Below are 17,793 nucleotides of genomic sequence, written 5' to 3' on the forward strand. Positions count from 1 at the left end.
GAGCACCCGGAGGAAACCCTCGCAAGAACATGCAAACTCCACACAGAAACGCCAACTGACCCAGCTGAGGCTCGAACCAGCGACCTTCTTGCTGTGAGGTGACAGCACTACCTACTGCGCCACTGCGTCGCCATTTCAAAACGTTCAGAAAAAAAATAATTTCACATGAACCAGGTGGTTTATTCCAAGTCTTCTAAGGGGGCCTAATCACTGTTTAAGATGAAGCTTTAATTTATTAGATCAAAATTCTCACCCAAAAATGACTTGTTCCAGGGCTTACTCATACTAAGCTATCTGAACCATGCCCGGGCATGTTCCCCGGTCCACGTTGAGTGGTCCGAATCGCGCTCAGGTGCAGTTCAGTTAGTCGCCTCTGGCCTGGTTGGAAGAGGTGTGCCAGAGCGCGGTTTAGTTGGGCTTTGGCGCGGTAATCCTGTAGTGTAAGTGCAAAGCGCTCCTGAGCCTGAAACTGAAGATGCGACGTCACTTTTAAGAGACTGTTTCATATGAATTTATTAATCAATCTTTCTTTTTAATGAACATGAACTATCATAGTTTATTAAATATACAAACCCCTCGCTGCACGACAGCTACACCTTCAGCAAACCTCCTAATACCTGCAGCACGAGGACTTTATGATAACTTATAAGCGTCAAAAGTCGTGGATCTGTTGAGCAAAATGTTTGACACTACATATCAAACGACTAAAAATATTACAAAACAAAGTAACTAAAGCAATGTCCACTGTGCTGAGCAAGAGCGCTTCTCTTCCTGTTAAACTGAACAATCGCGTCATCAGTGACGGAAGCGTGCTTGGGATCGTAAGGTAAAGATGCAGTGTGAGTGTGGGCCATCAGGGGGAGAGGAAGAGGGGTGGACAACCGCGCTTCGGCACGGTTCAAGGCAACCGTGCCTAGAGAGAGTACGCCCTTATTCTGTTAAACACACATACTGAAGACTGTTGGAAACCTGTAACCATTGACTTCTATAGTATTTGTTTTTCTTACCAAGGATGTCAAGGTTTCTAACATTCTTCAGTACATCATCTTTTGTGTTCAACAGAATTAAAAAAAACTCATTCATTTGGAACAAGTCAAGGGTGAGCAAATCATGACAGAATTTTCATTTTTGGGTGAACTATGCCTTTAATTCTAGTACAAGCCCTACATGTTTGGTTCTTGTGAAAGCTGAGATGTACTACATGACATGCAAAAATGAACCTTGTTGGTTATCACAATTCAAGCAAACACGATTGAGCTTCTGTGAATACATTTGAATGTTGTAAATGTCGTATATAGATTTTGAATGTCATATATAGATTTGTTTTTAAGATTTATTCATAAACATTGAAATCTAAAAAAAAAATGTTGGTTAGACATACTTTCAATGGAGAGACAGAAATCGCTCAGGTTTGATTAAAAACTATTTTTTTGCGTTTCAAAATGACCAATTTCGAAATGACTATTGGGTGAGTAAATTATGTCAGAATTTTAGTTTTAGTGCTAGTATGAGGGAATTGATGGCAGTGGTTATAATTATAAATACCATCTCGTGAGTCATGTTTGCTTACCTTCCTTGTTTTTGTTCTCGGCAGACACATCTGTGCATTACCAGGTGGAAGGCAGTCGGCAGGCCATCAGGGTGACGATGTTCCTGGACAACTGTCATTTCAGTGAACTGCCAACACGACTGCAGAACGGAGGCTCTCTGAAGCTGCAATCAGTCCTCTTCACTAGAGGTGGGAACAAAAAAAATAAATGACCGTTTCCATTCTAAACCCCGTGTTTATAATTTGCAGTTCTTAATCCTAGTGTGCTGTCTACAGAGCCTGTATTTTATGGCGCCAAAGGCTATTTAAAAAAGTTGCCATATTAATTAGCTGCCATCTTAAGGTGCCAGGCATCATTGCATGTTTCTTTTGAGGAACTGCCTGTTATATTTTGCATTGTGAGGGGTATAAATCAAGCAAGTGTTATTTTAGCATCACTGAGTAACTATTATATATGTAATATGTATATATGTATATGTGTGTGTATATATGTATAAAAATATAAATAATGTGTATATATAATATATAAATAATGTATGTATATATATATATATATATATATATATATATATATATATATATATATATATATATATATATATATATATATATATATATATATATATAGTGTTATGGTATTCGATATTTATTTCAAGTAACATTTTTTAATTACAGTAATACTGTGTTAACCCTGAATCAAGGCAAGAGAGTTGTCCTTTACAAACTCAATCAGTTTCATATTGAAATGTTAAGTGTATTTATTAGTTTATTTATATTTTATTTACAATTTATTTACATTTTATTGACATTTTAGTTTATTAGTTTATTAGTATTTAGTTTCAGTTTAGTCAAGTAAACTGACATAATGTATCAATAATAATGATAAGTTATTACTTAGTTTGCGTGTGTTTTTATGCTAAGATTATCACTGCTGACTGAGAGTTTTCTGAGCAAACATTTATTTGTTTTGTGTGCAATATAGGTTTCATAATGTTTAAGACATTTTTTATGCCACAATTCTAAATAGACTTCTCCTGAAACATAAAATGCAGGATTTTGCATGGGCAGTGCTTACACGAATGTGCATAGTGTTGTTCGATTTTTTTATATTTTTTTATTTTGCTTTATTAACAAGAAGCATATACAGTATTATTATACTACAAAATCACTTTACAGCCCTTAACAAAAAGGGTTAAATGAGGAAAGAAGAAATTACATTTTAAAAAAAGTCTAAGAAAGAGAGGAGGGTACATGAGGGTACATAACTATCAGATTACATACAAAAATATTATACATATTTTTCCACATTTAGTTGTTAAGAGAGGTTGATGATGCACTTTTAGTACAGAAAATACATGTGTACTAACATTTTTATACAAAAATGTTAATGGAGGAGCATGAATTAGCTGTTTTAATTGCTTTTCTATTTTTAGACTTAGAAATCACTTCTATATACATTTTAATCTCTTTTTCTAGCACCATGAAGAGAGGTTTGGTTTTGGCAAACTTACATGTGTATGTGAAATTTACAAAATAATAAAATAAAATTTATGATAAAACCAGCATCTTTTAAACAGCGATCCTTAACATAATAACCAAAAATCACATATTTATAAGATAAGAAAAGTGTTTTTAAAATATTATGAGCAATAAAAGTTTCAACATTAATCCCAAAATGTTTTGTATATTGGCAAGACCAAAATAAATAAGCAACAGTTTCATTAAAGCTTTCACAAAACCAGAATTCTAATTCAATATCAATTAGATATTTTTGTAGAAATACTTTTGTAGGATAAGCTCTATATTGTTGTTGATGTACAGACGAGGTCATAATGTGCTCATTCAGATCACTCTGTTTCTTTGAGTCTTGGTCTCCATCTAGTGGTGTTTGTAGAGCATTACAGCACTGTGCAAAGAGTGAAGTTCATTTGTATTTTCTTAACTTTTATCAGGGCTGGAGAAGCCAGAAGGTGTGTTGTCTCAGGATTTTGTTACCATGGAGGAGTTTCAGCAGCGCACAAATGCTCTCTCACTGGAGAAGGTCAAAGGTTATTACCGCAAACTCAGGTAAAGACCACTCTTAGTGATGTGGGAATCATCTCATGTAAACTGTTTACAGTCTCTTCAGTGTCACGTAATCTTCAGAAATCATTCTAATATGCAGATCTGATGCTCAGGAACTCAATATTTGGTGGCATAACACTGTTTTACAATCATAAAAAAATAAAAACATCTGTTATTGGGACTGTTATTGTGTCATTTTGCGGGGGGAAATGCTCTAAATGCCTTTTTTTAAATTTGATTTATATTTTTTTCCATATATAGATATATTAAAAATACTGATTCTTACAAAATAGTCATTTGAGTTTATATATCTCTTCTTTATTTCAGGGCTTTTTATCTAGAGAAATCTAATTCAGACTCGAATTCCACTGCCATGAAAATAGACCAGGTTGGTAGACCTATTAAAATCCTGCATGTATGTTTTGGTCATTTGAGTGTGTTTGTGTGTGTGTGTGTGTGTGTGTGTGTGTATGTGTGCATTGGATTTCTTCAAAACTTGCAGAAACACATGCAGAAATGTGCATTGTTATTTAGATGTTTGTTGTTGGTGATGTTGTTGTTTTTAAAAAATTCAAACATTTAAACTTGTTTCACTGAATGGTTCTCCAGCTCCTGCGGCCGCTCAACACTCTGGATGACCTGTGTCGGCTCATGCAGACATATATGAATGTAAAGGCTGGCTCTGCGGGTCAGCCTTCAGGGGTCAGTGTGCTGCTGGTGTCCTCTGAGCTCTGCAATCGCCTCGGAGCCTGTCAGATCACCATGTGTGCCACCGGGATGCAGAGGTGCTGTATCTGTAGTCAAATCTTCTATTCACGTTGCTCTAGATCAAATAATCAATCATAAATCTACAGATGAGACTAATGTGTAACTGCATGACACACTCTCATCTAGTGAAATGGAGTCACAGTCTAGTTTTTACTCAAATCTGTTTGTTTGTTTTTTTGATGGCAAAACCAGTCTCATTTTGTAGGAATAACCAAAAATACAATGTATGACTCAAAAATTAAAGTTTTTTTATGGCTAAAATCATTAGAATATTAAGATCATGTTCCATGAAGACATTTTTTACATTTCCTACAGTGAATATATCAAAACTTAAATTTGGTTTAGTAACATGCATTGCTAAGAGCTTTATCTGGACAACTTTAAAGGTGATTTTCTTCAGATTTTTCCAAATATTGCCTTATTAATCTAAGAAATCATCAATATAAAGCATATTTATTCATCCTTTAAATGATTTATAAATTTCTATTTCCAAAAAATGACCCTTGTGACTGCTATTGTGGTCCAGGGTCACATTTATTGCTCAAATGTGTATCTAATCCAGGTGATTTTGTATCATAGGTTACTGCTACCCTTGTAGTAGATTGTCTAGAGTGTCTCTGACTAAGTTTTTGTATGTTTTTAGGTGTACTCTGACTGTGTCATTGGAGCAAGCAACTATTCTGGCCAGAAACCACAGCCTCATGCCCCGCTGCCTGATGCAGACCATGGACCTCATGCGTAAACAGGTAAGGCAGAACTCCAACTGTGCACCTGATGTCATTAAAATATTTTAAGATTCACAAAATCAAATCTGTAGTTGGTAGAGAATGTAAACCGCTGGGACCATATCATCTGCTCCTGTAGCCAAACTAAGTCAATATGGTTTGTTTATTGGTGAAAATCCCCCTTTTGTCAGAAACCAAAATCTTTGAAGTCATTTTTAGTTGGCTTTGAGTGGGTTTAACTCCTTTAGAACTCTTTACTGTTCGGACTTTACTATTCAGTTAGTTTTAATGTAATGGTTTGTGAGATGCATTTTAGGGCATTATTATGTCAACAGCTATGTTTCCACCTTTTTTTATGCACATTTTGGAATACCACAAGAAATGCTTAATGAAAACAGCAAAAACGAAAACATAAGTAGAATGTAAAACCCCAAAAGTTAAGGTAACTTAAACTGTTTTAGGAAACCGATTGCAACAAACCATTTAAGTTCCAAAACTAATCCTAATAAGTACTGTGAACTTAATTCATTTGAGTAAATGAAGCAATTTGAGCACAGTAAAACCCGATAAATGAAGAGAATTCAAACCAACTGAGTACTGTAAAACCCAATAAGTTAAGGCAACTCAAACTGTTGGAGGAAACAGATTACAACAAATAATTTGAGTTAAAAAAATTTTATATATATGAGTACTGTGAACTTAATCCATTTAAGTTGAAGTAATGAGGTATTTAATGAACTCATTACCTTCAACACAGAAGTCATAACTATTTTCAAATGAGTAGAATTAACTTTCAGTCAATTTTGAGTTAACTACACTCATTTCATTTGATAAAGTTGACTGTTGGGTTTTACAGTCTAAACAACAGAGTAGGATAAATGATAGCTAATGAGAGTTTTGAGTCAATGTGCATAACCAGAAGCAGTTACACAAGTATGTTATCTCGTTTATTGTCAGTGTGAAAAAAAATGGCATAGTGCATATATATATATAATTTGGGGTGCATTCACAGTATAGTATTCTGCACACAACCACACTTGAATAGAGTGAAGAAGCAAGACAACATGACAAGTTATGCATTGTTTGCCAGTAGGTGGCCACAAAACTGCTTCTGTACATTTAAAGGACAACTCTGCCTCTTATGTTTTGTGTGTTACCTGATCTCCATTATCTCCCATGTTTATTTGTTGACAAAAGTCTCCCGGATGACAGAAAGATGGGAGACTGTACAGCTGACAAATGAACTAAGATATTTGGATGTTTGTAAGCTAAAGAAAATGTACACATTTGTCTTTGGCCATATACAGTATGTCTCCAAAATTTTAACTATGCAAAGCTGGCTGAAAATTGTCAAATTTTTCCTTTAAAACTGTGATAAATATGCACTGATGGGCCAAAATATTATGAAATCACAGCTGAAATAAATATTGTAGATCAACAAGGCTACATGTTATAGTCTGGGAGGATCAGATAGTAGGCAAACAATCGGTTTCTACTGATTACAGAAAAAGTCCAAGAGTTTCATAGAAAAGAAAAAAAGTGCTCAAATGACAAGAAAGTTGAGAAATAGATTAAAGGGAAAGTTCACTTAAAAAATTGTGTCATTGTTTACTCCTCTTCCGCAGATGAAATATTCAAGTTTCTTTCTTCTGTTGAACACCAAGAAAGATTTGCTGAAGAATGTTGACTTCCATACTATTTTTGTTCCTACTATGGATGACAATGACGAAATGCTTTTTTTAACATTCTTCAGAATACTTCTGAGTGTGTTCAACAGAAGAAAGAAATTTATAAAAGTTTAGAATTCCTCAAATGTGAGTAAATGTGAGGAAAGTTTAATTTATGGGTGAACTATATCTTTAAGATGCTTAAATGGATTCATTCATTCATTCATTTTCTTTTCGGTTTAGTCCCTTTATTAATCTTGGGTCGCCACAGCCGAATGAACCGCCAACTTATCCAGCATATGTTTTACGCAGCGGATGCCCTTCTAGCTGCAACCCATCACTAGGAAACATCCATACACACTCAATCGCACACATACACTACAGCCAATTTAGCCTACCCAACCCACCTATACCTCGTCTTTGGATTTGTGGGGGAAACCGGAGCTACCGGAGGAAACCCAAGCGAACACGGGGAGAACATCAAACTCCACACAGAAATGCCAGCTAACCCAGCCGAGGCTCGAACCAGCGAACTTCTTGCTGTGAGGCGATTGTGCTACCCACTGGACCACTGCGTCGCCCTGTTTAAATAGATAGTTCACACAAAAATTTGCTCACCTTTAAGTGGTTAGAATCCTCTGTAAAGATATTTTGAGGAAAGCTGGAAACCTGTAACCATTGACTTCCATATTATTTGTTTTTCATATTATGGATACTGGTTTTCAGCGTTCTTCAAAACATCTGCTTCTGTGTTCTGCAGAAGAAAGAAACTCAAGCTGGATTGGAACAAGTGAAGGGAGAGTAAATAATGATATAATTTTTCCAAGCTCCAAAATACATAACATACATCAAACATATTGAAAATAACAACTTTTTATCATAAAGTTATACCATATTCAATACACTAGCAATATTTGGGGGAAAAAAACAGTAGTAAGAAGAACCCGAGCCTACACACAGTCAGAGTTTGATCTCTGACTAACATGCAAACAAATGTGTAGGCAATAGTCTAAAGGTAGTCAAAACCTGTAGTTCACATTTAGAAAGCCAGAAGAGACGTTCTGATCAAACGTGTTTTGGAATATGAATATATATGAAAATAATAATTGTCTTTATTCACAGGGCACCAGGGTGGAGATTTCTGCCAAAAACCTCAGAGTAATGGACCAGATGCCGCCTTTTGCTCCCAGGTATCTGCTATTTCAAGGCCTCGCTGATTAAAAATTGAAAGATGTTATTTCTGCTTCGCCTTTAGAGTTGAATAAAGCTTCAACAGTAGCTTAACTCTTTTTAATCCTCAATCCAGGCTCTTCAGGTTATGTTTACCCCCATCCGATGGAGACCTTTGAACACGGTGATGTTCTTCTCTCAGACCTTCTAGAAACTGAGAGACATCAAGACTGGTTTATTATTTTGAGAACATCTCAACTTCTCCCGGCCAGCTTTACCCAGAGACGTCCGTCTGAGGTCAATGACGCGATGGGGAAAGACAACTCGCTAATGCTAACGATGCTAATCTTGGCTATCAGCGTCTGCCCACATTGTTTGGTCTCCTGGTGGATCTGGACTGGCACGTGAATGGCTGTATTATCTCTTCCTTCCTTCCTTCGCCTTCGACTGCAATATTGAGTCAGCAAGTAGGGTGGTTTGGTCTGGATGGTGATGTCACGTTCAGATACGTGGTGATTATGTGCAATTACTGTAGCTTAGCATGAGTGTGTCTGCACTGGGTCAGTGAGAGCTGGTGCGTTTCTCTCACTCATATCAGGTGTTAAAGAAAATACTGAAATCATTCCGGCCTGCAATACACGGACCAGTTTCCATCTGAATTCGCTTACAGGATCACAGGGAAACTCAAACAATAAACAAAAGTAGGAGTGCGAAATTTCACGCTAATCACAATGTTGATATTGATTACTAGGAGAACACATATTATATTAATGCTCGTCCCTGGTGTTATAGCACTTTTTAAGCATGACTCAGTGCAGTGTTAAGAGTGTGAATCGGCGTCATGCAGCTGTTTGGAGAAAAGCACAATAAAAGAAAGCTTGTGTTCTTTAGTGTTTTGTTAAATATACTGTACATTGTAGAAGAAACGCAAAGGGATCCTTTGAAAAACGAATAGATATAGTAGAATTTTATTGAAGTTTTGTTTTTAGGTAAATGTATGTATCAGATGGATAAGCATATGCTCTGTGGGAACAGCAGTGCTATAATTTAAAGAGTATTAATAACGTTAAACAAATATAATATTGTACATCTTTCATTTTGTATACTTCGTGTATATTTGGATAGGAAACTTTATTGTGCTTTTACACAATGTGTTCAGTATTTAAATTTCTAACTGGTCAGTAAACCAAGAAGGTCTGGAAATTCGAACGGTGTACCTGGATTAGTTTGGAGTAGTTAAGCTAGTATGTACAGTACATACAGGCTTTTGTTATATTTAGTTACCTTCAGTAATTCTGACACTTGGCAATATTTGCTTAATTTGAAGTAAATAAGGTCACTATAGTGTCAATAATGCAAAAAGCATCATCTTATTCTGACATTCACCTTGTTTGTATTATAGCTCATAACGCATCTCTCTCTGTTACATTTCAGCATGGAAGTTAGACAATACAACATCAGACCATGTTGTAGTTTTACATGTGATGATAAAACATTGTAGAAAAAAAATAATACTTGAATTTAAGCTAATACATATCGTTTTCTCATCATAACTGTCCAAAGTGAAGGCTAAGATGCAGAATTAATTCAGTATTAATTGGATTTTAACATTTGATTTGGTCCTCAAACTATAAACAAGTGTTTTTAATCCTCAGAATCTATACATTTTAAATCTCCTCGTCTTTAAATCACTTTAAATCTCCTTACTGTGCTTTATGAAGTCCACACAAAACATTTCTGTAAATCTAGTGAAACCCAAAGACGTAGCATTAGCATTAGCATGTTCCTATCACTGTATATTAAACTCTTAGGTTTTCTGTACCATCTTGGTCCATTATTATGCGATTAGCTTCCCCTCTGAATATGATCATGACTAATTTACCATCGCTAATCAGTCAGCTCGAACATGAACATGATATGCACACATTGAAGATTTTAAACTGCTGATCTGTCTACAGTACTACTTAAAGTATATATTGCCAATTTTAACATGCCTCGGTTTCAAGTGTACTTTCAGCTCAAAGAGCGGAACATTTTCAGCGGTGCTCACAAAACAAGCCTTTCTTTTGGGGGCCTTATAGTTTATAGTCTTTATCTCTGTTTCGTTTGTTTGTTTCATTTGCAAAAGCCTTTTTTAATCTTCCAGATTTTGATTGTTCCTATTAATAAGAGCAGTTTAATCAAACCTCAGCGGTGGAGTGAAGGAGTGGGTCTAATCTGCATCTGCAAGTATTTAACTTATAGTTTTTATTCATGTTTGACTGTGAAGTCTCACTGTGTCCTCATTTGTGCTTTATAAGTAAATTAAATGGCTCTTAAACTTTTTCCTGCTGGCGATGTTAAGCATATATCCAGTTGTTTTAACTCATTGTATAAAGTTTTCCTTTCCGATGATGTGTTATTAGCTGTATGTCTTATGAATAGGTTCTCCAAGATTGCACCTTCAGGCAGAACTGAGGACCTGTGCTAAATCATTGGGTCTGGATTCTCAGGATTGTCTCATTACAGATGTAAAAAAAAAAATGCCTTGTACCCCAAAGCTCAGTGTCATTTCTCATTTCCCAATGCAGCCCTGATAACCGTGTGGTGGTTTTATAGCACCCTTCGGTCTGACTGGCGTAATTCATTAGATCTCTCAGTGAAGCTCTGCTAGGTTTGTCTCTTTGCTGTATTTAATGCATTGCTAATATCAAACAAAATAAAAGAGTATGTTTATAATTTACCTCTGATTTGTCATTGTTAGAGATAAAGGTATGTGACAGGACTGAGCAAGCTGTATAATATGATTAAAGAACAGTGAAACATCCTACATCCAAATTTTAAGCAGATTTGAAAATGTACTATATGTGTACTGTAACTGCTCTGGATTACAGACTTAAGTTTGTTTCTTAAGTCCAGGTTCATATAAAATTTTGGTTAGGCTTTATAATAAAAATAGCCAGCTACATTTTTGTTTGTTCTCCGGTCACAAAACTGTAATGCAGGTCGTATTTATGCTCTGAAAAAAAACATTTCTGATTTTTTTCTAAGGATTTTAATGCACAGCGGAGAAAATAAGTATCGAACACATCACCATCTTTTTCAGAAATCATATTTCTAAAGGTGCCGTTGACTTGATTTTTCCCAGGATTTTGGAAACAACCAAAGAAATCCATATTTGCAAAGAAAACAATATCAATTAGTTTACAAATTAAGTTAAGTGTAATAAAATGAAATGATGCAGGGGAAATTTATTGAACACGTAAAGAAAGGAAGGTGTAGAAAGGCAGTGAAAGCCCAGACTGTTGCTGAAATCTCTCAGTCGTTATTTAGCAACCCTCTGCCCTTCATCATTGTAATATTAGCTGCTTCAGTCCAACATCTACGTTATCAGGGTGATGAAGATGACACCAGGGTGGACATTTCAATAAGAATGATCCAAAACACAGCCAAGGAAACTCTCATATGCTTTCAGAAGAAAAAAAATCAAGCTGTAGAATGGCCCAGCCAATCACCTGACTTAAATCCAATAGAAAATACAAAATAAACATCAGATTTGATTTAGGTGACCCACAGAACCATCAAGATTTTTACACTGTTGAAGTCTGTGAAGAACTCACACCTGAGCAATGCATACGACTTAATTCTCTATATGAGAAATATTATTCCCAGGAAAAACATGACGTGTTCAATACTTATTTTCTCTGCTGTTTATGCCTTTATAGGTGCATATTTATTTGTGTTTTATTCATAATTTAAAATAAAAAGAGTTGTAATTTAGAGCTTCTTTGGCTTTCAGACATGCTTCTATTTGTAGACAATGGACAACCAATTTTTTTTTACTTGAGAAAAGTTTTTTTAAAAGACTATTTGGTGGAGTAACCCTGATTTTTCCCAATATCAAATAAAATTATTTTTATTTTGACCATTTTGTCAAAATAAAAAAAGGCTTTAAACGACATTTTGGAAATCAAATTTGGAAGAATTATTAATAGACCTTTATAGAATAAAAAATAACATTTTACCCACACCAAAATTCTGTAAATTCAAAGAAATTGAAAATATTCAAGCGGTCTCTTAAAATTTTACATATATCCTCTGCAGGCAACCACATCACATGCATTGAAAAATCCACCTTTTATAAAGAGGTCGTTTTGTTTTATAATGTTTACAGTTTTGCTTTTTTTGCATACAGTATCAACAACATAAGCATGCTGTTACAGTTTTTGATAAAGATTTCAGCCTCGCAAAGTTCCATTTCCTTTTCTTCATGAATGATTTAACCAAGCTTCCTAATTATTTACTACTTGTAACATTTTCCTTCATCAGAGTCCCTATCCAAAAATCTGGCTGCTGAAACATTAAACATCAGCTCTTGCAGGAGCCGGAAGGCGTACAGATAAAGGACGACCCATTGCAGTTTCGCCTTAGCGTTTCAATTGGCTTTGAGTAGGAGACCACCGCACTACAGAACACACCCCGGTTCGGCAATGTCTGCCCACGACTACTTTACACACTCGTTTGGATCTGTCAAACTGCAATGATGGTGAAAAAATCCGTCAACGGGGAAGTTTATCTCCCTCCGGCTGGGGAGAAGAAACTGAAAGTCGGCTTTGTGGGTCTGGACCCCGGGGCTGCGGAGACCAGCCGAGACGGGGCACTTCTCATCGCCGGTTCCGAGAGCACAAAACGGGGCAGCATCCTGTGCAGACCGAGGTCCAGCATCTCCAGAGGGAGCATCGCTCACAAGAGAAACGCGCGTTATCGCAGACTGCAAAATTTCCTGTATAATGCTCTGGAGCGACCGCGCGGCTGGGCGTTCATTTACCACGCTTATGTGTGAGTATGTGCCCGTTTTTACTGCGCGGCGGGGCAATCACGCACCTCACCGCGGGAGAGGCTGCTGCGCTGCACCGCCCAGAATGCTCAAACTTTGAGATGTTGTCGGCCTGCCTGCTTGCTGCTTTTGTCGCAGAGCGTCAGTGCGAATATATGTGTAAAAGTTTTCCCTGTGTAGCAAATGCCGGAAGACTCGTAGCGACAAATGAGCGTCTCAGAGATGTGCATATTTTATAAACTAAGGGACGGTGGAAAGTGTTGACAGATGAGGGTATTAATGATGAATACTGTGGACTCATAGCGTATCATAGGCAGTGGTTTCAGCACCGGTCAGCTCCTGGACCGCGTCATTGCGCTGGTGTTTGCTCTATACGCCGCTTTCAAACGCAGGCAACAATTTCCCAATGCTTGCCAATAAGGTGGAAAACTGTGCCAGCGGTTCACGGCTACACCGCCGGCATGTGAACGGGGGAGTCGCTGGCCTCTTTGCTGTGGCACATGGGTGTAGGAACGATGTGGAAGGTGAAGGGGTACATTTCAAACCTTAGTGTGATGGATGAATTAGATATGGTTCTCGTAAATAATTGGGGTAATTTTGCATTCATACATTTGTAGAGGAGAGTGATACATTCTGTGAAGACTTTTAAAAGTTTGAGTAGGCCAGTTATGGCGTCTTAAAGGGGTCGTTAACACAAACGTGAATCGTTTGACTGTTAATTTAAGGCCCATCGAACTATAAAATAACGTATTTTTCTTTATTATATCACTAAAAGAGATTGTGAAGAAGTCAACAGATGCAATCCCTTTGCGAATAGAAAAAAATATACAAGCAAAGCAAAACGAATAATGCTCCTTACAGCAAGCATGTTCACAGCACGCCTTAAGGAAGAGATTACTTTTCAATAATGGCGGATGCGTGGCAAAAACCCACACATTTGAGCTAATGCTGTTTGTTTACAATATTTTATACTGGTTGTCGCATCCAGGATAAGCACAAGTACACCTTGAAGAATATTACAAACGTGTCCTGCCTTTCTTTTGTAAACCATTAGCGTTTGCTGATGTGTGAGTGTGTGCTCACTCTTACTGTATGTTATTATGTGATAAGGAAGGTGACTGTTGTAAATGAGCTGATGAATGTTCACAGAGGCTGTGGATTAAAGGTACTTTTTTTGCAGATTTATTTCGTTTCATGAGACATAATAGTGTGGTCAGGAGCCACAGGTACTATTTTATTTATTTTTTGACTCTCAAAGTGGCAAGTAGCAAATTAATTGCATTTTATTAACCACTTAAGGCTCACTGTTATAGATTTAAAAAGACTTATTTAATTGTATAGTGAAGAAAAAAAAGTTAAAATGGTAAATTAACACCATATTAAAACTTTTGGGTAACTACCCCTGGTCTATAACACCATTACTGCCACTTATAAAGAAGTAAAAGTGCTTCTTATATCTCCAGTTTAAATAAAATTAGTTTTGTTACTATTTATGGTCAGATGTTTTTAGAGAATCTTAAGTTGGGCTGAAAAAGCACTGAATGAAGCGCATCATTCTTTTAAAGCAGACATTCCCAAACTAGGACCCGCGGGTCAAAGTTGGCCCATGGTAAGCGTTGATTTTGCCCACCATGTCATCTGAGAATGGTTTAGAGATTGTCAATTGAAATTTTATGTAACCTTATATTTGTTTGTTTTATTGTTAAGCTACAAAAAAAGCTATCTAAAATTAATTGTTTCAATGTAAATGGTGTAAATTACGCAGATTTAGTTTAAAATGACGATGGATAGAGGACAATGCTGAGACTTTGGTGAGGGAATCAAGTCAAAGGCAGCTTCTGCTTGACTAGTGTATTCAGCATTGAACTCCACTGTGTTAGAAATGTGATTTGTTTGTATTGCAATAAGTTATGATAAAAAAAGTGATACTGGATAAGTTAATATGATCCAAAGTAATGTTTTCTATTTATTTTTTAATATTATAAAATGAATTAGGAAATTACCAATGCTGAAATAGTTTGGTATATTTATCTTCGGCCCACAGCTATCAGTGGCCCTTCATACGAAAAAGTTTGGGCACCCCTGTCTTAAAGGGATAGTAAAGCCTGTGTTTCTTCTGATGAACACAAAAGCTGGAAGAATGTTGGAAACCAGTAGGCTAACCATTGACTTCCAGAGTAAGCCTGTTTGATTTTCCTACAATGCATGACTTTTTCTACTCTTTTCCAACATTTTCAAAATATATATGTTTGTGTTTGACAGAAAAAAGAAACTCATAAAGGAATAGAACCACTTGAGTGATTTGTGAATAAACTATCCCTTTAACTTAACTGAAATTCATGGAAAAGCCTGGGGTTGCTCTGCAATTATGAGGAAAGTCTTTATACTCCTGCTAGCATCATGTTAATGACAACCACACATATGTTTTTCAGTCTCTTAAGTATCAAAGTAAACAAGACAAGGAACCAAGAACTAAAGCTTTTGTTGTAAATACCATGGTTCTGTACTACTCTGTAAATGCAGTCAGAGATGCGTATGTCCCCAAATGAAACAACAGAAATGCTTTTTATTAGGGACCAGATAATTCAGTTTGTGAACCACTTTTCTCATTATCATTACATGACATCTGATTTTATTTTGCATTAAGCTGTATTGTATTTGTTCCTACGATTTTCTGTCCCTAAATATTCTTAATTCTGTTGTAATTTGGAAAGCATTCTAATGGGAAATTGGGTATTGCAAGAGATCGGATTAAAATCCTATTGGATCAACTGTTCTTTTTGAGGCATGGTGGATGTTGTGTAGCCATTAATAAATGGTTAGAATTTTTGTTACATTTCGTTCAGATTAATTTTGATGTCCTACATGTTATGTTATTAGTAATACACCATGTCTGTCCAGTGTTAAACTAAGGTTTGTATAAAGCAGGAATACACAAGCGAATCCCATTGCGTGTGGTTTAAAATTTAATTAGACAAGCATCCCAAACCTTACAATCTCCTCTTTTTTTTAGCTGGAGAAATGTGAATGGTGGTGTGATAGAACTTCACGGCAAGGCATAGCTTCACTTCTTCTGTAACCTTTTAGAAACACTCAGAGCTTCTGGAGTGCTCCATTACCTCAAATCTCATCCGTCCGTCTTGTATGAAGCCTGTAAACCAATCTGTCATAATGCAGCATCATAACCACTAGCCTGTATCATAGATGCTGTCTAATCTTCTGAGTGGCTGCACAGTAAATGTCTTTGTCGGCTCTGTCGGTCATGCAAACATAGAAGACTCTCAATTCGGTCTGAGATGTGAATGTCAGTCTTAAAGATATATTATTTATGCAGCCACCACCCTTATTTTACTCCGTCTAGTGCTTACACACACACACATTGAGTGGAGAGCAGTGTGCTGACTTTGGCCTCTTACTCTAAGTGTTTTTTTCCTCTCTCTTTCACAAGCATTAAATGCAGAGATAGCACTTTGCATGCTGCACAGACTCAGCTAAGCCTTTATTTCCCAGGCTTAAGGAAAGAGGTACAAGGAGATGCTTAGGAATGGTGAACTTTGCTGTCTTTGATATACGAGTCTGAGTATGCAACTATACTTAATTTTGCTGATGATAGTCAAGCTAGCTCACGCAATGAGAAGGTTAAAGTCCATGTGAAATCAACAATGTTTATTTTGTGAGCACACATTGTCATTCTTTAGGTCAATAATTAATTTGTGCACTGAAAAAAATGTTTGCTTTGGTAATTTTCAATCAAAATTTGTCCACTTGCTTCCATATTTGGAGTGGCAGTCATTCTTTGTTGTTGTCTGTTTTATAGCTTCAGCTACAATATCCTTAACCATGCCCCCTGCAATAGGGCTGCTCTATATAGGCAAAATCTGACATTGCGATTTATTTATTTTTTATTTTTTCTGCGATATACAGTTAGGTCCATAAATATTTGGACATAGACACAATTCTAACATTTTTGGCTCTGTACAACAACACAATGGATTTTAAATGAAACAGACAAGATGTTCTTTAACTGTAGACTGTCAGCTTTAAGTATTTACATCAAAATCAGGTGAATGCTGAAGGAATTACAACAGTTGTATTTGTGCCTCCCACTTGTTGAGGGACCAAAAGTAATTGGACAGAATAATAATCATAAATCAAACTTTCACTTTTTAATACTTGGTTGCAAATTCTTTGCAGTTAAGTACAGCCTGAATACAGAATGTTCTTGGGACATTTTTCCTTAAATTTTGCCTTCAGCAAATGAAATGCATAATGAATTGGATTCAGGTCAGGTGATTGACTTGGCCATTGCAAAACCTTCCATTTCTTTCCCTTCAAAAACTCTTTGGTTGCTTTTGCAGTATGACTTGGGTCATTCTCTATCTGCACTGTGAAGCACCGTCTAATGAGTTCTGAAGCATTTGGCTGAATATGAGCAGAAAATATTGCCTGAAACAATTCAGAATTCATCCTGCTGCTTTTGACAGCAGTCATATCATCAATAAATCCAAGAGAACCAGTTCCATTGACAGCCATACATGCTCACGCTATGTCACCACTGCCATCATGCTTCACTGCTTAGGATCATGAGCAGTTCCTTTCCTTTTGTTGATCTTGATCTCATCTGTCCATAGGATGTTGTTCCAGAACTGTGAAGGCGTTTTTAGAACTCTAATCTAATCTCCTGTTTTTGAGGCTCACCAATGGTTTACATTTTATGGTGAACCCTCTGTATTCACTGGTGAAGTCTTCATTTGACTGTTGACTTTAACACACATACACTCACCTCCTGGCGAGTGTTCTTGATCTGGCCAACTGTTGTGAAGGGTTATTTCTTCACCAAGGATAGAATTCTTTGGTCATCCACCACAGTTTTTGTCTGTGGTCTTCTGGGCTTTTGGTGTTACTGAGCTCTGGTGCGTTCTTTCTTTTTAAGAATGTTCCAAACAGTTGTTTTGGCCACACCTTGTGTTTTTGCTATCTCCCTAATGGGTTTGTTTTGTTTTTTTAGCCTAATGATGGCTTGCTTGACTGATA

The 17,793-nt window shown here is 36.5% G+C and overlaps 2 protein-coding genes across 5 annotated transcripts in view; both read left to right on the forward strand.

Moving 5' to 3' along the window:
- Positions 1-10,665, forward strand: part of prex1 (phosphatidylinositol-3,4,5-trisphosphate-dependent Rac exchange factor 1) — a 129,143-nt gene extending 118,478 nt beyond the window's left edge. The window contains exons 28-34 of the mRNA XM_056464331.1: positions 1,595-1,738; positions 3,502-3,616; positions 3,941-4,001; positions 4,223-4,398; positions 5,025-5,127; positions 7,896-7,963; positions 8,080-10,665. Coding sequence (XP_056320306.1) covers positions 1,595-1,738; positions 3,502-3,616; positions 3,941-4,001; positions 4,223-4,398; positions 5,025-5,127; positions 7,896-7,963; positions 8,080-8,122 — 710 coding nt within the window. The 3' untranslated portion in view covers positions 8,123-10,665. The remainder of the gene's footprint in view (positions 1-1,594; positions 1,739-3,501; positions 3,617-3,940; positions 4,002-4,222; positions 4,399-5,024; positions 5,128-7,895; positions 7,964-8,079) is intronic.
- A 1,655-nt stretch (positions 10,666-12,320) lies between these two features.
- Positions 12,321-17,793, forward strand: part of kcnq2a (potassium voltage-gated channel, KQT-like subfamily, member 2a) — a 50,727-nt gene continuing 45,254 nt past the window's right edge. For all 4 annotated transcript variants that reach the window (XM_056463579.1, XM_056463581.1, XM_056463580.1 and 1 more), the window contains exon 1: positions 12,321-12,761. In XM_056463579.1, coding sequence (XP_056319554.1) covers positions 12,463-12,761 — 299 coding nt within the window. In that variant the 5' untranslated portion in view covers positions 12,321-12,462. The remainder of the gene's footprint in view (positions 12,762-17,793) is intronic.

The sequence above is a fragment of the Danio aesculapii genome, chromosome 8 (assembly GCF_903798145.1).
Source record: "Danio aesculapii chromosome 8, fDanAes4.1, whole genome shotgun sequence".
NCBI lineage: Eukaryota > Metazoa > Chordata > Actinopteri > Cypriniformes > Danionidae > Danio > Danio aesculapii.